The following is a 24,684-nucleotide window of genomic DNA, read 5'->3' as shown; positions in this document are numbered from 1 at the left end:
TGGACAAGCAGACCAGGGAAGATAGGGCTCAGCGTGCTTCAGTATAAGGATAGGGCCAGACTATGGCTGTTTCCGAAAGGATACATTAGGTAAAAGAGTGCTAGACAAACAAATGACTCCAGATGGGCCTGGGCAGAGCAGGACTAGACCTGACCAACGGGTGTGTACTAGGAGAAGTGGCTGCAATAGTTGCTTCCCAGCATTCTTGCCCCAGTGCCAGTGGAGCCATTACGCTTTTCAGAGGCACAGTATCACCGGGGGACTGCAGGTTGGCCCTCCCTTTCCCCTGCTTAGCACAACACTGCCCAGAACAAGGCATAATTTTATCCATGGATATCTTTGGCATCTTTCTGCTCCCTACACTCAGCATGTGAATTTGGCACTCAAGGGGTCTTCCTTGTTGCCATCACAAGGCAAAAATAAAACTAATGTACAATCCCTAGCACCTATTACTGGCACTTCCTGGCAGCTCGAGGAAATGCCAAATCCCCTGTTCTTTGATTGGCTGCAATTTTTTTAAAGAAAAAGACTTAATTATTTAGAAGAAGAAGAAAGCAAGTCAGCAAGTCTTTACCATCCTGCTGTTAGAGACAGCACCAAAATAGGCCTGTTTAATTTTGTAATGATTCATGGTATTTTGTAATTAGGTTCCTTCTCAGCACTAAACTTTCAGTTACTCCTGTGGGTGCTCTAACTTAAAAGAATAAATGTGTTTGATTACATCTCTGTTCTTCCTTGGGATGCATTAAACGCTGCTCTAAACTTGAGCAGATTTTTAACACATGTCTTTCACAACTGATAGACCATATTAATCAGAGGCTTAATATGCTAATTCTGCTCTGGTTGTTCTTTTTTTAATTACTCTTTCCTATAGAAGAGCCAGTTGAATCCTATGAACAACTTGCCCTAAAGGTTTTACATTCCTGGGATGAAATCCCAGGGGTTGGATGTAAGCTGGTTGCAGAACACATTGAGACCCGGCCTCTCTATCACAAGGATAAACCAGGCATGGAACAGGTAGATAAGCTTATGGTGAAAGCACAAAACACAGGAGAGGTTTTCCATTTCTCCTACCACCGTTGTTTCTGTTACTATCTCAGAGCTACAGGGAAATCTCACAAGTGCTCCTGTTTCCGTTATAGTTTGCACAAAATCATAAGTGCATAGTTCAAAATTGTCAAGTGTACATATGTACAGTGAAGCACCTAAATTCATATTTAGGCACCTAAGCAAAAGTGATCTGATTTAATTGTAAATTTTCATACTTTCAAATTTTGGGGTTTCTTGTAAATTTAATGTTAACTCTGCATTTCATTGCATTTTAATGACTGTTGCTTTCCCTCTCCCACTATCTGCAAAGTTCTTGTAGGGGTACTCTCAGCTTTAACTTTACCATACAATTTTTTTTTCAGGGAATCTAATCAAGAGTCCCTTTGCTCATATCTGAAAATAACTACTTAGGAATTTGGCTGCAGTAAAGCATTTAAGCACATGTTTAAGTCACACTGACTTCATGAAGACACATTGAAGCTAATGCAATTTTAGCATCTGCTAAAATGAATATATAAAATATCGATTAATCACAGTTAATTCACGCAATTAACTCAAAAAATTAATCATGATTAAAAAAAGTAATCTCGATTAATTGCCATTTTAATTGCACTGTTAAACAATAGAATACCAATTGAAATTTATTAAATATTTTGGATGTTTTTGTACATTTTCATATATATTATATTCTGTGTTGTAATTGAACTCAAAAGGTATATTATTTTTTATTACAAATATTTGCACTGTAAAAAGATAAACAAAAGAAATAATATTTTTCAGTTCACCTCATACAAGTACCGTCATGTAATCTCTTTGTCGTGAAAGTGCAAATTACAAATGTAGATTTTTTTGTTACATAACTGCACTCAAATGAAACAATGTAAAACTTCAGTGCCTACAAGTCCACTCAGTCCTACTTCTTATTCAGCCAATCGCTAAAACAAACAAGTTTGTTTACATTTACAGGAGATAATGCTGCCCTCTTTTTATTTACAATGTCACCAGAAAGTGAGAATGGGCATTCACATGGCACTTTTGTAGCTGGCATTGCAAAGTATTTATGTGCCAGATATACTCAACATTCATGTGCCCTTCATGCTTTGGCCACCATTCCAGAGGACATGCTTCCATCTAATGATGCTTGTTAAAAAAATAATGTGTTAATTAAATTTGTGACTGAACTCCTTGGGGGAGAATTGTATATCTATTTTACCCACATTCTGCCATATACACCTCTACCTCGTTATAATGTGTTCCTCAGGAGACAAAACATCTCACCGCATTATAGGCGAGACCGCATTATATTGAACTTGCTTTGCCCCCCCCCCATTCCTTCTTCCCTGACCACCCCCTTCAGAGACCCCCATCCCTAATCATCCCCAGGACCCCACCCCCACCCAATCCCCCTGCTCCCTGTCCCCTGACTGCTCCGACCCCTATCCACACCCCCCGCCTCCTAACAGGCACTCACCGACAGCGGCGGAAAGCAGAGCAATGCGGCCCTAGCCCGCTCCACTCCGTCACCTCCACCACCGCTCCATTTCCTGCTGCCGGTGAGTGCAGGGAGGTTGGGGAAAGGATACCCTCCACACTCTCTGGTGGCGGGAAGCGGAGCGACGTGGCCCCAGCCCACTCCACTTTTCTTGTCCTGGCCCCAGCTGTGTCATGGAAGGGGGGTGGTTGGGGAAAGGTCCTGCACTCACCTGCGGCGGGAAGTGGAGCGCCGCAGCTGGGAGCTGGTGGAATGGAGTGGAGCGGGCTGGGGTTGGGCTGCTCCACTTCCGCCGCTGCCGGTGAGTGCAGGGGGGACCCCTTCCCCCTAGCGCCCTCCCCTGAGCAACATGGCTGGGGCCGGGAAGAGGGAAGCTGAGCGGGCTGCTCCCTGCCCCCCCACTAATCTCCCGGGCCACTCTGGGACTGCAGGCCCCCTGAAAGTGCCCCCCCCACAGCTCCCAGACCCTGGGCAGGGAGGGGAGTACTTGACCGCCCCCAAGACCCTCTGCCCCTTATCCAACCCCTCGGCCCCAGCCTGGCACCCTTAATATGCTGCTCAGAGCAGCATGTTGGAGCTTTACCACGTTGTATGTGAATCTGCATTATATCAGGTCGCGTTATATTGGGGTAGAGGTGTATTTCATGTTATAGCAGTCTTGGATGATGACCCAGCATATGTTGATCATTTTAAGAACACTTTCACTGCAAATTTGACAAAACTCCAAGAAGGGACCAATGTGAGATTTCTAAAGATAGCTACATCACTCAACCCAAGGTTTAAGAATCTGAAGTGCCTTCCAAAACTGAGAGGGACGAGATGTGGAGCATGTTTTCAGAAGTCTTAAAAGAGCAACACTCTGATGCGGAAACTACAGAACCCGAACCACGAAAAAAGAAAATCAACCTTCTGCTGGTGGCATCTGACTCAGATAATGAAAATGAACATGTATCAGTCTGCACTGCTTTGGATTGTTATCAAGCAGAACCCATCATCAGCATGGATGCATGTCCCCTGGAATGGTGGTTGAAGCATGAAGGGACACATAAATATCTTGCGACACTGGCTACAACAGTGCCATGAGAGTGCCTGTTCTCACTTTCAGGTGATATTGTAAACCGGAAGTGAGCAGCATTATCTCCTGATGAATGTAAACAAGAATGTAAACAAACTTGTTTGTCTGAGCGATTGGCTGAACAAGAAGTAGGACTGAGTGAACTTGCAGGCTCTAAAATTTACATTGTTTTATTTTTGAATGAAGTTTTTTTGTACATAATTCTACATTTGTAAGTTCAACTTTCACAATAAAAGGATTGCACTACAGTACTTGTATTAGGTGAATTAAAATACTATTTCTTTTGGTTTTTTACAGTGCAAATACTTGTAATCAAAAATAAATATAAAGTGAGCATTGTACACTTTGTATTCTGTGATGTAATTGTAAGCAATATATTTGAAAATGTAGAAAACGTCCAAAATATTTAAATATCCAACATATTTAAATGGTATTCTATTATTGTTTAACAGTGCGATTAATCACAATTAATTTTTTTAGTTGCTTGACAGCCCTCATATAATATATATGCATGTATTTCATTGGGAAAATATAGTTAACTATTCAGTATATGTTCTGATTCCTCTCCAGACCATCTATGGAGAGGAATCAGAATTGCTCAAGAGGTGTGTCTGGATAAGTATTATTGTTATAGTGTGAACAGCTAACAGTGATTCTTCTTTGGGCTTCAGCTTTGAGGGCTTAGAGTCTGCCCTCATTGGTGCGCAGTTCTGATAATGTGTATCACAATGACAGTGATGAAAATTCTAGATAGTCACTGATTTGTTACAAGATGTTCTTATTTGTGATGGCCAAACTAAAAACAACTCCGAATCTGAGTTCAGTTCAATTAAGGATCCAAATAATTATCCAACCCTCTTGAGTCTCCAAAATTGGAATGGAAGTCTCATAAGAATAGGCTTTCTTGAAAGATTTCAATTGCTACCACCTCTGGCCTGAGTTGAAAATACCACGAGAAACACCTCTCTTCTTCAAGTGTTTGTTCACATTGATTCCTATCAGGTATGCACATGCCGCATGCATGGTCGTCGGAAACTTTTTCCCTGAGCAGCTCCCATTGGGTCAGCTGTGGAGCCCCCTGGAGTGGTGCCTTCATGGCGCTCAATATATGACCCTGCCGACCCGACCCCCCTTCAGTTCCTTCTTACTGTTGTGATGGCTGTTGGAACTGCATTTGTTTGCCTAGCAAGGGCTTCCCTTAGCTTTCTTCTTTAGTCTGTAGTTTCAGTCTAGGTTTCAGTTAGTAGTTAGTTTTAGTTTGTGTACACAGCGTATATAGTGTTCGGATTAGTGTGCAGGGTCCTCCCTTATCCCTTACCTTCCCTCAGTTCCTGGGCATGCCTCAGGGCCAAGGGTTTAAATCTTGCGGGACCTGTGGGAAGCCCATGCCAACGGGCTACCCCCACGGTGCGTGTCTGGGGGAAGAGCACCAAACAGACAGGTGCAAAATCTGCAGGTCTTTCCGCCCTAGGATGAAGAAAGAGCAGGATTTCTGGCTGAAACAACTTCTGATGGGGTCCATTCTCCATCTGCAGCCCGCCATGGAGCGCCCCAGCCTCAATGTGTAACATGGCGTCGAGCAAAGACTCTGACACAAGAGACCCTCGGCACCAGCACTTCCTGGCATTGCAAGTGGTATTTTCAACCAGGCACTGTTCGCACTCACCAGTGCCACACAAGTGACACAATAAGATGGACTGGGGTCATTCCCCGGTGCTAAAGGCAGTGCCAGGCACAACAGCAGTGTGTCCCATGAAGGAGCACCCAGTGCCCAAGGACCAGGAGTCAGCACCGTTGACTTTGGTTCCCTGGAAGGGACCATTGAGTCCAGTGACTCCCTGGACAGACAGTGCCAGTTGAAGGAATTGGAGTCTCCTTCCACCCCAGGCACTTTTGAAGCCACGAGGTACCTAATAGCAATGATGGCCCTGCAACCTCTGGCTATCAGGGAAAAGCCTCCGGTGCCGCTACATCCGGCACCATGTAGGGGCAAGTTGGCCATGATGCGGCAATCACCCTCTTCGACGTGGCAACATTCACTTCAGCACCACTTGGGTTCACCATCACCGAGTCACCGTTCCCCAGCTCGGGACCCTGTGTGTGGTTTCCCGGCTTAGTCTCCAGCACGGGCTAAGTGGCACTGGTCTCCAGCACCATCGTAGCGGCATCAGTCTCTGGCATCTTCAGGGACTCAACCAGTTCTTGGTTGAGCTGAAGTTCCTCGTGGTCTCCCTGAGCACAATCATCCCCTGCTTGGAACCGGGAGACTGATACGCTGCCCTCGACATGAAGGACATATATTTTCACATATCCATTCGGCCTGCGCACAGATGATTTCTGCGGTTTGTTGTCAACCACAAACATTATCAGTACACAGTTCTCCCATTTGGCCTATCGATGACCCCCCAAGTCTTCACCAAGTACATGTTGGTGATCGCTGTCTTTCTTTGCAGGAGGCAGGTTCAGGGGTATCCCTACCTGGACGACTGGCTCTCCAGGGAATAGGCGGAGTCTCAAGTCCAACTAGTCAGAGCTACTTTCGAGAGGCTGGGACTCCTCAACATGAACAAGTTGACCTTGTCACTGACCCAAAGAATAGAATTCATTGGGATGATGCTTGACTCAGGGCAAGCAAGGGCAGTCCTGCCAGAGGCACCATTCCAAGTGATGACAGACATGATCCAAAGCCTCAGGTGATACCCCAAGGTGATGGCAACAAGGGGATGCCTGAGTCTCCTCTGCCACATGGCAGCCTGTATTTATGTGGTCAGACATGCCAGACTTAGGCTTAGACCACTCTAAGGCATGGCTCGCTTCAACCTATCGTCCAGCACGAGACAGCCTGGGCTCAGTGTTGTCGGTGCCAGAACATGTACTCAAGTCCCTCTGTTGGTGGCTCGACCCTTGGACTGTCTGCGAAGGCATTCGCTTCAACAGCCCACTTCCTTCTCTGTTCCTAATAATGGATGCGTCAGCTCTGGGTTGGGGCACTCACGTGGGAGATCTCCGAACACAGGGCCTATGGTCGCAGGACAACCTCTCACTCAGTATCAATATCAAGGAACTCAGAGCGGTGCGGCTAGCCAGCCACACCTTCCTGTCCCGATTACAAGGACAGTGTGTGGCAGTGATGACTGACAACACAAATGCCATGTTTTCCCTATGCCAGGAAGCCGTCCAGCTATGGGAGTTCTGTATAGTCCACTCCAGTCACCCGGAAGGTGTCATATCTCCCGGGATTGCAGAACGAACTAGCAGACCACCTCAGCAGGTTGTTCCGCAACCACGAGTGGACCATCCATCCAGATGTCACACATTCCATCTTCCAAGGGGGGGGAGGTTTCCCCAGGTCGATCTTTTTGCCACCTGGAGCAACAGAAATTGCCCAACATTCTACTTCAAGAAGCATAGCCTGGGTTCGATCTCGGATGCATTCCTGCTACCCTGGGGAGAACGCCTCATGTATGTCTTTCCACTGATTCCACTTGTGCACGAGGTGCTGATCAAGATCCACAAAGACAAGGCAAAGGTAATCCTGCTGGCCCCAGGTGGCATTGCCAACATTGGTACACCACGCTTCTGCAGCTGTCAGTGGACACCCTGATCGTGTTACCACTTTTCCCCGATCTGATCACACAGGACCATGGTCGCCTTTACCACCCAGACCTCCAGTCCCTCCATCTCACAGCTTGGAAGCTTCACGGTTAAATCCAATGGAGCTCTGGTGCTCAGAACCTGTAAGAAAGGTTCTGCTTGGCAGCAGAAAACCATCCACCAGGCCACTTATCTAGCTACGTGGAAAAGGTTCACTTGCTGGTGTGCCCAACATCACACATCTCCACTCTAGCTGCTTTTACCACTCATCCTGGATTACCTCCTGTACCTGAAACAACAGGGCCTGGCAGGGTCATCCATCAGGGTACACCTCGCTGCTATCTCTGCCTTCCACCCAAGAGAGTTGGGGCATTCCTTGTTCACCAACCCTATGATGGTAGGGCGTTTCCTCAAGGGCCTGGAAAGATTATATCCACAGGTTTAACAACCTGTGCCTGCATGGGACCTTAATCTGGTCCTCTCAAGACTAATGGGGCCCCCTTTCAAACCGCTGGCTACTTGCTCCCTTCTCTATTTGTTGTGGAAGGTGGCATTCCTGGTCGCCATTACATCAGCTAGGGGGTGTCTGAGTTAAAAGCACTAACCTCCAACCCATCCTACACGGTCTTCCACAAGGACAAGGGTCAACTCAGGCCTCACCCAGTCATCCTTCCCAAGGTAGTGTCCCAATTTCATACTAGCCAAATGCACCAGTCTTTACCAGTCTTTGTCCCAAGCCTCATACAGGTGCATGGGAACAGAGGCTTCACTCACTGGATGTCCGGCGCGCACTAGCATTCTACATCAAGCACACTAAGCCTTTCAGGAAATAGAACCAACTATTCATGGTGGTGGCAGACCAGATGAAAGGGCTCCCAATCTCTTCCTAACACAGTTCTTCCTGGATTATGGACTGCATCCTCACATGCTACGAGCTGGCTAAAGTCCCAGCCCTGGATATTACAACACACTCTACAAGGGCACAGGCCTCATCAGCTGCTTTCCTGGCCCGGATCCCCATTCAAGAGATCTTCAGAGCTGCAACCTGGTCATCGGTGCATATGTTTACAAGTCACTATGTTATCACCTGGCATGACAGAGATGATGCAGCATTTGGCAGAGCGGTGTTCCAATCAGAGATTCCTTAACTCCGACCCCACCTCTGGGGAAAGCTTGAGAGTCACCTGATTGAAATCGATGTGAACAAACATTCGAAGAAGAAAAAATGGTTACTCACCTTCTCATAACGGTTGTTCTTCGAGATGTTGTTCGTGTCTATTCCAATACCCACCCTCCTTCCCCTCTGTTGGAGTAGCTGGCAAGAAGGAACTGAAGGCGGATTGGGTCAGCGGGGTCATATATTGAGTGCCATGAAGGCACCACTCCAGGGGGCTCCACAGTTAACCCAAAGGGAGCTGCTAAGGGAAAAACTTTCCGATGACTGTGCATGTGGCACACGTGCACCTGATTGGAATGGACGTGAACAACACATCTCGAAGAACAATAGTTACAAAAAGGTGAGTAACCATTTTTTGTGGTGTTTCACCATGTCCTGTGCTGGTAGGAACCCAAGAGTGGAAAGCAAATGAAAATGTTAAACTTCTGAACATATCAGAATCCTACAGCAGGATCAAGTTTGAGTTTGGCTATAGAAATAGAAACATGGTTCTGGTTTAGCTCTCCGATAAACATCTGGCCCCATATAAACACATGTAATAAAATAAGTAGAAATAGAAGTGAAGCGGTATCAGCATGGAGGTTTCCCCACTGTCAATATGAGTTACGAGAGAATCAGAAGACTCGGGTTTGGAGCAACCCAATTCTATTGAGGTTAGAGCACACAGTGCAGGATCGGAGGCAGACAGCAGTGATGCACCAGGCCCCCCACACAGATGAATAACTTTAGTGTAGGGAGGGGAAGTCCAAAGAACCAACCACAAAATCATAAAATATAAGCGCTGCTCTGGGACCGCTGGCTGAAATGTTGATTCTTGGTGTGATCACATACCACTAATATAGATTCTGTATATGAAAAATACATAGGGCAGCCACAAATACTGTCATGACTTGGATGGTATTTTCTAGAAGAAAATTTGCTTGCGAAGCCTTTTGAACTTAGCATGAATTTTTAGTGCTATTTAAAATTCTCACTAAAGAAGGGTGACAATATTGCTTGTTTCTTTTCTTAAAGGGTCGTGTGCAGATGTGGGTGGACATGTTTCCCAAAGATATGCCTCCGCCAGGACCGCCTGTTGATATTTCACCAAGGAAACCGAAAGGGTAATTCAGAGCGCGTTCCTCTTGTGCTGTCAGTGTACTGGCATCCTCCTGCAAATACTGAATCTTTCAAAAGGGCTTTTCTACATGACCCCCACAGTGTGGAAGATTGGGGTGTGAATTTCACCACGCTCTGAAGTGGTGTGCTGTAACTGCCTCATGCACACCCGGCTGAACTAGTATCAGGTAAAAGGTATCTAGTTCATGTTGGTTCATAGTCTCATTTCAAACAGGACTGCATTAACATGAAGTAGGTACCTTTTGGTTGGTGCTAGCAGAGACTGTATGGGGCAGGTACAGCACAACACTTCAGCGCATGCTGCAGTTCACACCTCTGTAGTCCGCACTGCAAGGCCATATAAAAAAGACCCAATGTCTGGTAAGAAATATTATTTAATATTTATTTTAATATTATAAAATATTATTTAAACTGAGAAACAATGCCATAGATTCATAGACTTTAAAGCCAGAAAGGACCATTATGATCATTTAGTCTGAGCTCCTGCATAATACATGTAACCCACACACCTCTTGGGTGTTCTGTCTGCTCTAGTGGCACCAAGACCACTTAGAAATTAATTACTGTACTACCGCCTTAACTAAGGGCCATGTGGCTTTTAGCTCATGCAGTAGCAGCTCATACACTAAGTTTCAGATTTCCCAGGTTCAATCCCACCCGCTGACAACTGGGGCCTGTTGGTGTTACAAGTGGGGGCTCGTCTGGGATTTCAGCTGGGAAGTCTTTGAAGCTCAGGACGCGCTTCCTCACGTAGGGGAAGTATGTAACCCACATACCTCCAGGGTATGGTGCTCTGTCCCCTCTAGTGGCACCGAGACCACTTAGAGTTTAATGAGTTTGCTACAGCCTTAGCTAAGGGCCATGTGGCTTTTAACTCATACCATAGAGACTCATACACTAAGCTCCAGAGGTCCCAGGTTTGATTCCGCCCACTAACGACTGGAGTCTGTCAGTGTTACACACAGGACTTAGAATCTTACCGGTAGTTTCTGCATCAATCCATAACTTCTATTTGAGCTATAGCATATCTTTTATAAAAGCATCCAATCTTGATTTAAAGACTTCATGTGATTCATTCAACAGTGGTAAAAAGATGAAAGTACAAGAGGCAGCTGCAGTGAGTCTTAAAGTTATTATCCCTCCACTGAACTCTAACTCCAAAGTTATAATTTAGTCTCTATGTCACATTAGCTCTCTCAAATACATAACGTACTTGACCGTTGGTCAAGATCTTCCATCTCGTATTATTGTACCTGAGGGATTTTCACTACTTTGGGCAAGAATGAGGAGAAGAAGCACAAAAGGAGACCGCAGAGAGAGATTTGTTTGGAATAGTAAGCGTCTTTGTAATTCAGGCAGATGTATATCCTACTCTGACATTGCATTAGATGAGTCAACCTCGCTGTTAGTGTTTGATAGATAATAAATGACAAATGACTAGGAGAATTCATGGTTCATCCCAAATAAACTTTAATGAGATATTTTAATAAGGTAATTAATCTTAGGTAATCTTTATGTCTGGAACAGTTTTGCAGAAGCAATGTCTGCATTATTTATGTTCAAACAAAAGATGATGCAATAAAAAAATAACACTTTGCTCCTGTCTGTGCCGAATTAAGTAAGGTCCATAATTTGATCAAAAAGGAGACTGTCTAACAAATGCTTTCTTTATACAAGCATTTTATGTGAGGCTATTTATCAGCTGTGAATTTTTCAAACCAGAAAGATTTGCACCTAATAATATTTGCAAGAACAAAATGTTGCTGCCATGCTGCAGTCTATGGAAACATAGACAAATGTTGTTGAAATGTTAATCATCAGAGAGGTTTATATTTCTGCAAGACCTTGACTTTGGACAATGCTGTTTGCCAATTAGCCTGAAAAAAGGTGCATAGAAATAGTGCAAGACAAACAGGTAGATATACATGTTTCTAAGGCTCCCAACACCTACAGCATACAAGAGTGCAGAGGAGTTCATTCCCTTTCCTGGATGGTGCTATAAAAGTCTCTCCTGGAGATTACATTTATCCGTGCTCCTTAAAGGTGTTTCTGAATAGTATTTTTCCTCCTTTTTCATATACTAGATTACACAAAATATCATATACTGTCAACAACAAAATCTCTGAAAAGGAGACCCCCCTGTCTGCCTAAATGGGTTTTGCCCTCATTGGCAAGTTACTCAGTATTTTGTGGATGCTCAGATGATGTTGCTCAGTCCAGTCTAGGCCTGTTTCATTGCAGTATTTTTGTGATCAGAATTAAAAAAAGAACATAGGCAAACAACCAGCGAGGAATTTTCCACTGTTCTGAGGCTGCCAGTGACACCTACTGTCCCTCTGCGTTCTCATGAGCTAAGAGAACAGTTCCTAATTCTATTATATCACAAGAGACTACAATAGACACAAGGAGTCTGAGTCTGATCCCATTCTTCAAACCAGTTTTACATCAACATAACATTCTTTATGTTAAGGAAATTGCTAATGATTCATACCAGGGTCTGATTAGACTCAGGCCCTATGTGTACTCAGGAAGGATGAAATTAAATCAACTAGAAGGCCTTTTGCTACTGTGAATTGAAATATACAAAATGTTGGTTTCTTTCTTTTTCAGTTATGAATTGAGAGTAATCATCTGGAATACAGAAGATGTAATTTTAGAGGATGAGAATATCTTCACAGGACAAAAATCAAGTGACATCTATGTAAAAGGGTGCGTTCATCTGGATATCATTTTTTGCATCTCTTCATTTATTCTTTGAGAGGACAATTAATGTCTGATTCAAGCCATCCATTAAAGACCAGAGTCACAGAACTTATGGGTTGTATTAACAAGGCTGTTCTCCTTGTGAGACATTTCTGGAATCTTGATAATTTGCTGGCCAAAAATAGCCAGCCATTCTGGAAACTAGTTAGTCCTCTCACCTTTAAATATAGCCTCATTAGACCTAATTCACTACTCACACAGAATAAAATCAGGAGTAGCGCCATTCACTTGGTGTGAGTAGAGAATCAAGTCCAAAATGTCATGGGTTAAATGCAAATGCCTACAGTATTTTAAATTTGAAGGGCTTATAGCATAGATGCTGGAACTAGGGGTGCTGGGGATGCTGCTGCGCCCCTGGGCTTGAAGTGGTTTCCATCAGATACAAGGTTTACAGTTTGCTTCAATGGCTCTCAGCACCTCCACTGTACACATTATTCCAGTACCCCTGGCTTACAGATGTTACATAATGAGTTGAGAGGAATTATAACCACCTTAGTGAAGTTAGTAATAAAAGAAAATGAGAAGTATCATCGGAGATTTGTGTGGGAAATCCATTCTAACCAGCTATTTGTTGACTGAAGTATGTCAGAATGAATGGCAGGGAAGAGTGTGCGTGAAGAATTGTTCATTGGCATTTTATAGCTTATCTTTCCTGTTGCTATTACACTGGTGCAAAGTTACTCATGATAGTGAAGTCCAAAGCAGACTGTGAGGAGTTACAAAGGGATCTCACAAAACTGAGTGATCGGGCAACAAAATGGCAGATGAGATTCAGTGTTGATAATGCAAAGTAATGCACGTTGGAAAACATAATTCCAATTGTACAGACAAAATGATGGGGTCTAAATTAGCTGTTACCACTCAAGAAAGAGATCTTGGAGTCATTGTGGATAGTTCTCAGAAAATATCCCTCAATGTGCAGCAGCATCAAAAAAGCTAACAGAATGTTAGGAACAATTAGTAAAGGGATAGATAATAAGACAATAAATATCATAATGCTACTATATAAACCTGTGGTATGCCCATACCTTGAATACTGTGTGCAGTTCTAGTTGTTCCATCTAAAAAAAGATACATTAGATATGGAAAAGGTACAGAGAAGGGCAACAGAAATGATTAGGGATATGGAACAGCTTCTGTATGAGGAGAGATTAAAAAGACTTGAACTTTTCAGCTTAGAAAAGGGATAACAGAGGGGGGATATGATAGAAATTTATAAAATCATGAATGGTGTGGAGAAAGTGAATAGGGAAGTGTTATTTACTCCTTTACATAACACAAGAACCAGGGGTCACCCAATGAAATTAATAGGCAGCAGGTTTAAAACAAACAAAAGGAAGTACTTCTTCACACAACGCACAGTCAACCTGTAGAACTCATTGCCAGGAGATATTGTGAATGCCAAAGCTATAACTTGGTTCAGAAATAACTAGATAAGATCATGGAGGATAGGTATATCAATGGCTATTAGTCAAGATGGTCAGGGATGCAACCCGATGCTCTGGGTGTCCCTAGCCTCTGACTTCCAGAAGCTGGGGCCGGATGACAGGGGATGGATCACTCAAAAATTGCCCTGTTCTGTTCATTCTCTCTGAAGCAGTTGGCATTGCTACTGTTGGAAGACAGGATACCAGGCTAAAGGGACCATTGGTCTGACCCAGTATGATCGTTCTTATGTCCTTAATGCCACCTTTGAAACTGTTCATATTTTTGAATCACCTTTTTATAAAATTGCCACTCATGAGTACTGGTTAACTTTTTTGGATGTGGTGCAAACTTTTAAATATTGATTGGAAATTATAGCCAATCATCTGCAGAACTAAAAACCAAGTAGATACATTCATAAATGAATGGGTATCTCCAAAAGATATGTATTTTTAGAGAAGCATAATATGGATTTTTTGTAATATTCCTTTGCACATGATACATTGTTTGTGATGCATCAGTAAACAAGAACAAACTAGAAGAAAATTTGGAGAAACAAGTCAGCCATGCTTGCACCTGACATCCTTCGCTCTAGAGCACTTGCAGATACAAATAATTTTGATTCTAACACCAAGTATCTAAATCAGCATCTGAGACTGTCAGGAAGTCTACCAGCTAAGGCACAAAATCTACTCATATAATTTTTATCGTGGTGACTGATAATGAAAACACTCATGATAGTTTGCTTGTCCATAAAAATATTTTTAATGATTAGTTTTTGGTAAATGGGCAATTAGAATTTTACAAGTCTGACCTAAATAAAATTCACATTATCCCACTAAACTTTTGATCATGATTTTCAGTCACTGAAAGCCTGAGCCACATTTGAATGGTGTTTTAGATATTAGCCACCACCTAAGCCTTCCAGATGCTATACTAACATTGATTATGAAAGAAAGGATTGATAAATAAAAATTCTTGTAATTGAATTTGAATACCCACCATACAGCTTCCCTATTAACTTACTGTATTCACCTGTGTGCATGCTATAGGTGGTTAAAGGGACTGGAAGATGACAAGCAGGAGACAGATGTGCATTACAACTCCTTGACCGGAGAAGGGAACTTCAACTGGCGCTTTGTGTTTCCATTCCACTACCTCCCAGCTGAGAAACAAATGGTGGTCAGTAAGAAAGAAAATATATTTTCTTTGGAAAAGACAGAACGCAAAATGCCAGCAGTGCTAGTGCTCCAAGTTTGGGACTTTGAAACACTTTCTTCTGATGATTTCTTGGGTAAGCAAACAGTGAAGCCAACTGAACTTCAGCTAAAATCTTCATAGACCTTTATTTTGTAAAAAAGTGTTGAAGGAGGTATCTAAGGCCCAATTATCAATTGCTTTCCATGAATCCACTTAACAGCTAAAATGCCTAACACATATATGGTTTTGGCTACACAAATGGATGGGTCGGATTGGCATATTTTTGGAGGCTGATTAAAAGTTGTCCCACCCAACCCCCATATTTAAATGATAGTCACATTTTTCTATAATGTCAGGCATTACTTAATATGGACCAAAGTCTGGAGATTGTCAATGAAAAGAGTAGATTTAGGCCAATCAGTATCTCCCTGACAATGCAGGATTTTCATCTTATTTGCCAGGAGTATGTTCTCAAGTGCTTTGTACAGTTGAGAATAAAATTGCTCTGGTGGCTGCATTTCCACAATACCCATTCAACGATTATTCCAGACTAACACAGGTCACTGTTAGGAAATATTTCCTAATATTCATCCCAAAGTATCTTTTACTCCAGTTCATTCCATTACTCCTTAAACCACCCAAAACAATTAGTTTTTACATGCATCAAATATCGTATTCCTCTCTCTTATGTCCTATAAATATCATTTAGACAAATACTCCTCTCTTACTTATCTATATATCTCTGTCTCATCTATATATTTATATTGCTCTAGTTACTGTAGTAGGTAGGCATCTAATACAGGAGCTTCAAACTTTAGCATGGTGCCAGTATAGTGCCAATTTATTAAAAAGGGGAATAAGGAAAACCCGGGAAATTATAGGCCAGTCAGTTTAACTTCAGTACCAAGAAAGATAATGACAGGTTTCAGAGTAGCAGCCGCAAAAAGAAAAGAAGTACTTATGGCACCGTAGAGACTAACAAATTTATTTGAGCATAAGCTTTCGTGAGCTATGTCCGATGAAGTGAGCTGTAGCTCACAAAAGCTTATGCTCAAATAAATTTGTCAGTCTCTAAGGTGCCACAAGTACTCCTTTTCTTTTTGCAGAAAGATAATGGAGCAAATAATCAAGCAATCAATTTTCAAACGCCTAGATGATAATAAGGTGATAAGTAAAAGTTAAAATGGATTTGTCAAGAGCAAATCATGTCAAATCAACCTAATAGCTTTCTTTGACAGGGTAACAAGCTTTGTGAATGGGGAAAAGTGGAAGATGTGGTATAACTTGACTTTAGTAAGGCTTTTGATACTGTCTGGCATGACCTTCTCATAAACAAACTAGGGAAATACAGCAAAGATGAAGCTACTATAAGGTGGGTGCACAACTGGTTGAAAACAGTTCCCAGAGAGTAATTATCAGTGGTTCACAAGCAAGCTGGAAGGGCATATTGAGTGGGGTCCTGCAGGGATCAGTTCTAGGTCCAGTTCTGTTCAATGTCTTCATAAATGATGTAGATAATGGCATAGAGAGTAAATTTATAAAGTTTGCGGACGATACCAAGCTGGGAGGGGTTGCAAGTGCTTTGCAGGATAGGAGTAAAATTCAAAATGATCTGGACAAACTGCGGATGGTCTGAAGTAAATAAGATAAAATTCAATAAGGACAAATGCAAAGTACTTCATTTAGGAAGCAACAATCAAGTCACACACATAAAACGGGAAATGACTGCCTAGGAAAAAGTACTACCAAAAGGGATCTTGTGGACCACAAGCTAAATATAAGTCAACAATGTAACACTGTTGCAAAAAAAAGCAAACAACATTCAGGGTTGTATTAGCAGGAGTATTGTAAGCAAGACATGAGAAATAATTCTTCCATGCTACTCTGCACTGATAAGGTCTCAGCTGGAGAAATGTGTCCAGTTCTGTTTGCCATATTTCAGGAAAGATGTGGACAAATATGAGAAAGTCCAGAGGAGAGCAACAAAAATGATTATTGGTCTAGAAAATACAACCTATGAGGGAAGATTGAAAAAAAAATGGATTTGTTTAGTCTGGAGAAGAGAAGACTGAGGCGGGATATGATAACAGTTTTGAAGTACATAAAACACCTCTGAGGAATGTTCTAGATAATACTTAGTCGTACCATGAATGTAGGGGAATGGACTAGATGACCTCTCAAGGTCCCCTCCTGTCCCATAATTCTATGAATCTGTGAAAAGGCTGTTACAAGGAGGAGGATGACAATTGCAGTAAGGGCGGTTTAGGCTGAACTTTAGGAAAAACTTCCTAACTGTCACGGTGGAAGCAGTGGAATAAATTGCCTAGGGAGGTTGTGAAATCTCCATCTTTGAAGGTTTTAAAGAACAGGTAAGACACACATCTGTCCGGACTATTATGTAGTCCTGCCTTGAGTGCAGGGAACTGAACTAGGTGATCTGATGAGGTGCCTTCCAGTCCTACGCTTCCATGATTCTATGGTTCTGCTCCAGCCTCAGGAGATTAGGTTGTGGATTCATGGGGTTTTGGTTTGGTGGATGTGTGTGAGAGAGATGATGCTTAGGAAGGTCTTTTGCAAGCTGATCTGTGTTGCACTGTGCTCTAAACATAGCAAGACATTCTTCTTCTTGTATTATTGTTTGGGTTTTTTGAGTGCCTAAAATGTGGCATCTCAAATAAATAAAAACCTGAGATGAAATCCTCGCCCCATTGAAATCAATGGCAAAACTCTCATTCACTTCACTAGGGATGGGATTTCACTTCCAGTCCCTGCCCTGAAGAGTTTCAATTTGAATGTGACATGATACAATATGAAAGAGACTGAACTGGGCAGAAGAAAAGGAGGGATGGAGAAAGTAAAGGGTGTTTTGGAAGCTTTCTAGCTCCATGAGTCAATGGGAAGTGAATCATCCCCATTAGTCCTGCATCCAGCTGGGAAGATGGGAGGACCATACACATTTAGTCCTTCTAATCACTTCTCATAAATATTTTCTTCACTCCCTTAACCATTTTTATTTTTCTTCCATGAATTCCTTTTGATGCGTCAACATCTTTCTGGTATTGAGATGCCCTGAACTGCATGAGTATTGCACACCATCTGCATTAGACTACTTGGCTTTCCACCTCAAACTAATGCACTAGGGCAGCTTTCTCTGGCCATGCTGGCCACAGTTTTCAAAAACCTGATTTCCGGTGCCTCCATTTCTAAATGTCCAACTTGTGACACTTTAAGTGGCCTAATTTTCAGACCATGCTGAGAACCTTACTTCAGAGAATCAGGGCCTTTTAAAGTGTCTCAAGTCAGGCACCCAAAAAACTGATGCACCCTAGATGACTAATCACTTTTAAAAAACTTGACCAGTCTTGCTGGATCCTGACAGGGTGTGTTATCCTGCTCTCTCTGTGAACTCCCTTAGGAACTCATGTTTGCTGTCTTCCTGTTCACTGCTCCATTTATACTGATTTTATAACATACCCAGATAGAAACAAAAATGAAATCTAGACAAATCAATAACAAATGTTCTACATCACCTTTCTTTGCCTGTCTTAATAAGAAAGTTAAAAATCCTCATTTATTTTGGCAGATTAATCTGTCCAACTTCTGATGATGTTTTTCAAAAGCTTTGGTGGACCCTTCAGAGTTCACACAGTTGCTTTGTCAATATCGTTGAGAACTACTGCTCAGATCCTTGGAAGATTGGGGTATTTGCTGAGTAACAGTTTGGATAGAAAACTAACTAGGTGTATTTAAATAAGAGCCATGTGTTTAGTAACAAAGTGAACTGTTAGGCACTCAGATACTACAGACATGGGGGCCATACATGCAGATTATATTTAGCTACAAATATGATCTCAGAGTAGTTTACTGTTGTCTCCAAGCTAGGCTATGCATGAATTAATTGGTTGTTCTTTGATTGTGTTTATATCTGAAATGTCTAAGAGATGGTATATTTTTCCCCAGGCTCCCTTGAAATGAAACTGAATGAATTTCCTCGAGCAGCAAAATCTGCCAAGAGTTGTGACATCAGCATGGTAACAGCAACAAGTAAAGAAAACAAGATATCCATATTTCAGCAAAAGCGTGTCAGAGGATGGTGGCCTTTCATCAAAGCTGGGGATCTCACTGTAAGCAGATCACTAATGATTAAAATGAGCAATCTAAGATACCATAAGTGCCTCTCTCATGTACAGATTCTCTGATGATAGGCACCTTACAAAGAGACAGAAAAGTACGAATCTCACATAGATCAGCTGAGCAGTAATATTATGTATTGTAACTTCCATGTAGGACAACCTAACTTTACATGACTGCATCTGTGGCTGTTATTAAAAAGAGCATTAATAATTCAAGTGATATAACTTTATGAGATGGTCCAATAGACATGATTTTTATCAGTATTAACATTTAGGGGGTGAGCCTTATCAAATTACATTGTTATAGGCTCTTCAGAATAACTAAGAAAGGTAAATTAAGAATTGCTTCTCAATGCTTGTGGTTGTCAATTCTTGAATTTTACTAGCAGACTATTAATGAATATAGTTCTTTATTATTCAGTCAACTAATCTAAAACTAGACATATCTATTTTAGTGAATGTCTCACGGGTGCTAATTGGTTCATGGATGGTTATTGGTTAATAACTCTGGATTAAATATTTGAACAGATATTAATCAAAATTTACTCTCTGATGTAGGGCAAAGTGGAAGCTGAATTCCATTTAGTCACTGCAGAGGAAGCTGAGAAGAGTCCTGTAGGGAAAGCTCGGAAGGAACCTGAGCCTTTGGAGAAACCCAAGTGAGTGGGAGCATATTCACTAAGTGAGATAAGGAGGCTGGTATAGTGGTTAGAGGAAGGAATTTAGCAGGAATGCTCCTTATGTCTGCTTCTGTCTCTGGTACTGTCTTTTTATGTAACTCCAGCAGACTCCGTTAGCCTCTCTGTGACTCAGTTTGCCCAGATATAAAAATGTGGAGTAATGATATTTACCTAGAATATCTGACAGGAATATCGTTAGGCTTAAATAATTAATATTTGCTAAGTGCTTCACAATTGTTATGTTAATCAATATCTGCTATGCCTGTCATTGCTAACCTATATGTCTAGGGGATTGCTTCTCAATATTAGATCTGAGGGATTCTTTGCCCATACATGAAGGAATCCACAAATCTGATTTGTGTATATATGTCTGGTATTTGTATGCATAAATTAGACACATGCCAATGACTGCGCACATGGGAATGGTGCAATTTTATCACATCTATCTATATTCACTTATTGAATTTCACAGTCAAAGAATGAGGCTACCTATTTTTCAACATAAGACTGTGTAAGGTTTTTTTAAAGTCCTTTCACAAAGCAAAAGGTCCAGAATGAACTTTTTATCTAACCAAATTCCACCACTCTCAAAAAATTGCCAGTTGAGTTTTTTGAATCAGAAAAACTTTCATGTCATCAGTTTAGGTTTATGCAGTTAATTCTGTTACAGTGATGAGCTAGGGAAAGACAAGGAATTTGAAATGAGATTCTCTACTACAAAAGATTTTTAAAATCTTATTACAAGTGGTAATTTTAACCGGTGAAGAATTTCATTCTCTACATCAAAAAGATGTTCAGTTGAGCCTCCAGATTTTCTGATCTTCTACAGGAGGACATTTGTGGGTGACCATGAGATTATTTACAAGACTTCAACCGTTTTATGAAAAAATATGCAGACAATACTCATGATGATATAGCATTTTAATTTTATTTCCCTTATTGTAACATCTTTGCAACCTTGGGGTATACTTGGTATAAGATCAATAAGCAATATCTCAAAAAAACGTATTCTGTTACCTTGAATTATGCCAAATACTATTTTGTTCTCTGAATAGTCCCATTATACACAAGTGACAGACACTGGCCCAGTTCAATCCTGAGGTAAGGCCTTTAAAGTCAGAGAGGCACAATGTCTTCCAGAGCTCCCTGGCATGCAATTGGGAGATGGCTACTACACTGTCTCTTGGTTGGTGTGACTTGCACTTTTCTCTGCAGCCAGTCAGCTTTGCTGGGCTGCGTGAAGAGGATCAGGGCCATGATCCCACCTCTTTTGATGAATGTGCTCTAGTGGTGGGGCAGGAAAAAGCATCTGGGCACTCAGAAGAATTTTGGATTGCAGCTCTGGTTGCCCCCTCCATAGTGGAAAGGTTCCTCGTACCTTTCCCACCCCTGTGCACACATGCCAAAAACAACCACAATCTGGCTGCTGGGGTTTGGTGGCCAGAGATTCCCAAATAATGTTTGGTCAAGACCCAGATTTTAAAATTGCATGCGAGTGGATTCCATTCTAAGGCTTCCCAGCACTCTGCTGGGACTAACTCACACGTGCCATACGTGTTTGAAAAATCTAGCAATGTGACTATAACCCCAGGAAAGCAGATTATTTGTAGTGGCTACTCACTAGGACTCTCATCCTAAGGCAATTGACGTCAGTGGGAGTCTTTCCACTTTGGGTCAGGCCCAAGAAGCACATGTCCTCTAAACTTCACATTTAAAACTTGCTATAGGTTAATATGTAAATTAGGACCCCTAGATTTGTCTTAATTTGCATAACTATGAAATTTAAAATATACATTTCACTCTTCACAGTAGCACGTGGTGTGTGTTATGAGATTTGGTGGTTAAGAACAGAAGAATGGCCATACTGGGTCAGACCAATGATTCATCAACCCCAGTATCCTGTCTTCCGACAGAGACCTGTGCCAGATGCTTTAGAGGGAATAAACAGAACAGGGCAATCATTGAGTGATCCGTTCCCTGTCATCCAGTCCCAGCTTTTGGCAGTCAGAGGTCTAGAGACACCCACAGCATGGGATTGTCTCTCTGACCATCTTGCCTAATAGTCATTGACAGACCTATCCTCCATAAACTTATCTAATTCCTTTTTGAACCTCACTATTCTTTTGGCCTTCACACCGTCCCCTGGCAACAAGTTCCACAGGTTGACTATACTGTGAAGAAATACTTCCTTATGTTAGTTTTAAACCTTCTGCCTGTTAATTTCATTGGATGACTCCTGGTTCTTGTGTTATGTCAAGAGATAAATAATGCATCCCCTATTCACTTTCTCTATTCCTGATGGATTGTTGAGTGATCCAAAGGTGCTTAGCACTTTCAGAAGTGCTCTGAGTATTCAGAACTTTTAGTGGATTCCAAGGTGTTAAAAGGTCCTTTTGTAAGTGATATTTTTTACACAACATGAGTTTTATAATGAGATTTTTCCAATATCTTTTGGAAATGTCTGGATCTGCGCTTACCAATTTTTTCTCTTTTCTTCCCTTCAGCCGCCCAGACACTTCCTTCTCCTGGTTTGCAAATCCTTTCAGGTGTTTGTATCACCTCATCTGGAGAAATTACAAGAAGTACATCATCATTGCGCTGATTCTGATTATTCTGATGATCTTCTTGGTGCTTTTCATTTACACTTTGCCTGGTGCAATCAGTCGTAAGATTGTTGTAGGATCTTAGACAATTACATCTCTCCTTGTAATTAATCATACACAAGTACTGCAGTTAAAAATAAAAACGTGACTTCACAATTAATGAACCTGACACACATTCTGCCAATTATAAAGATAAAGACATAACCATTCATTTCAGGAAAATGAAACTGACTCAAAATATTTTAACGTTCTACTCCTTTGGCTGCTTATTCAGAAGCAACCACGATGTGCATTATCATTAAGGAACTGCCAGAACTTTATTACAAATTTTAAAGTTTTATTCTGTGTCCATGATTAAATGTGAAAATACATTCTTTGATATTGCACAAAAACTGTGTTATAAAGAGTAAATATTAATTAATATTATATCTATATTATCAAATATTGAGAGAGAAATGTTCAATAAACATGAAAACTAGAAAGGATGCCCTGTGTGTTCTTTGCATAATGTGGCACCTGATGATTTTAATGTTTTTTCATGATTTTATATTGATGTACATGATTTTTAAAGATAGTTTGTTCATGAAAATCAAAGGTGAAATTCTCTCCTTTGTTGTCATATACACATTTTTAAATTTCTAAAATAAATGTATTATGCTCCCAAATCTCAAGATATTGCCCTCATGTAAATAACCAGTGAGGGAGAGAGGAATGAGGAGGTATAGGAAAAGGGGGGGAAATCTATTTTCAGATGTGGTTTGAAAACCTATTGAGAGTTAGTGAAGGAGAAAGATGCAGGAAAGATTGTCCACTAGAGAGAAAGGGCTCTTACATAAGTAGTGGGAACATTGTACTGAGAAGAGAATTCGCTCTACCTGCTAGATGAACAGCGAGAATGAGAAAGAAAACAAAGAGAAGATGGAGGCTGGAACAAGTCATGGGGGATTTAAAAAACAAGGGGTAAATCCTGTTCCCACTAAAGTCAATAACACAACTCCCATCCCAGGCAAAACCCAGAACATTTTATACATTGTCATAACAGGAGGTCAGACTAGAATGGTCTAATGTTCACTTCTTGCTTTATAATCCATGAATATGAATAATTAACAGCCATAAAAATCCCCATGGGCTGATAGTTGGTTAGACAGACATGGACCTTCCAGAAATTCATTCCACCATTCTAAAGCCATACGAGTAACAATTAAAATGTAAACTCTCTGGTTAAGGGACTAGCTATTCTTGTGTGTTCAGGAAAGCATGGACACTTTAACATAGTAATACAAATGAATCATCTGGATGTAGTGTTGCCACACAGTTGAGACTGAATGGGCAAAGAGCCTGAAATGTGCTCTCCTCTCTTCAAGGTAGGTTGATCCTTCTATGTGAAGATATGAAGCGCATTAGCAAGACAGTGTGGGGAAGCTTGCATTGTCACTGCTGGTGCTTTGCCTGTTCTGGGGCGCTAGAGAGGGCATTGGTTCTCCAGGGCTGTCCATCTGGCAAGCACTGAGGTCATTTTAAAAAATGAAAATAAATCAAACTGCCAAATAGCAAACATTTTGCGTTTAAACGGGATTAAACTTCATGAACATAATGACAAGAAGATTTAGTATTTCTTGTGGCTTTCACATTCTAAGTGTGTTATAAACATTAACAAGCTAACTTTAAGTGTGTGAGCAGTCCTGTTAAAATTAAACATGTGCTTAAGTGCTCTGCTGGACTGGGGCCTTCACGTGGTATATTTTACCTTTATGTGTTTAATATGACAAATAAATAGATGGCGATTGCGCTAGTTACTCATTAACAGGATAAGGAAGTGATGCTGCCAGGTGCTGCACACCCTCAGTATCCACTGACCACAATGAGAGTTGAGATCACTCTGCATCGTCTTTAAGAGGCCCTAACCCAGTACGGTACATACTTGCCTGGCATTTTTAATGTATTCCTCTAACACTGCTAGTTTTTATCTCACTGTGTACTTAACTGTGTATTACACTGAAGTACTAATCCTGTTTCTCCTAATAAGCCTTTCTGTGTCTATGAACCTTTGAATTATGATGATTTAATTGAGCTAATTGTGTTATGTATAAATAAAATTATTTTAATAAAAAAGCTCAGCTGAACAGTTTCTACCATCTTATAATAGTCTGGAAGGCAACATGCTGATTCTTTAAGCAGAACTGTCTAAGTATAGGACAATAGGTCTGATCCTTCAAGGTGCTAAGTGCCCACCTCCCTACTGATTTTAGGACTAGAGTATGATTTTGATTATGTGCCAACATGGGGGAGTAAGAATTCTTCTGGCACCCATGCACTGGCTACCACGCCCTGGGTCTAGGTATATAGCAATGAGCAGGTGCTATGTATCTGCTT

At 41.5% G+C, this 24,684-nt stretch overlaps 1 protein-coding gene across 1 annotated transcript in view; it reads left to right on the top strand.

Annotated features, from left to right (window-relative positions):
- Positions 1-24,397, top strand: part of FER1L6 (fer-1 like family member 6) — a 107,762-nt gene extending 83,365 nt beyond the window's left edge. The window contains exons 33-39 of the mRNA XM_038388273.2: positions 875-1,017; positions 9,403-9,491; positions 12,118-12,216; positions 14,748-14,989; positions 18,856-19,019; positions 19,587-19,687; positions 22,213-24,397. Of these exons, the coding sequence (XP_038244201.2) occupies positions 875-1,017; positions 9,403-9,491; positions 12,118-12,216; positions 14,748-14,989; positions 18,856-19,019; positions 19,587-19,687; positions 22,213-22,396 (1,022 nt within the window). The 3' untranslated portion in view covers positions 22,397-24,397. The remainder of the gene's footprint in view (positions 1-874; positions 1,018-9,402; positions 9,492-12,117; positions 12,217-14,747; positions 14,990-18,855; positions 19,020-19,586; positions 19,688-22,212) is intronic.
- Positions 24,398-24,684: the final 287 nt, after the last annotated feature.

Source organism: Dermochelys coriacea, chromosome 2 (genome assembly GCF_009764565.3).
Source record: "Dermochelys coriacea isolate rDerCor1 chromosome 2, rDerCor1.pri.v4, whole genome shotgun sequence".
Lineage (NCBI taxonomy): Eukaryota > Metazoa > Chordata > Testudines > Dermochelyidae > Dermochelys > Dermochelys coriacea.
Note: the sequence above shows the minus strand (reverse complement) of the source record. Positions and strands in the feature narration are given on the sequence as shown.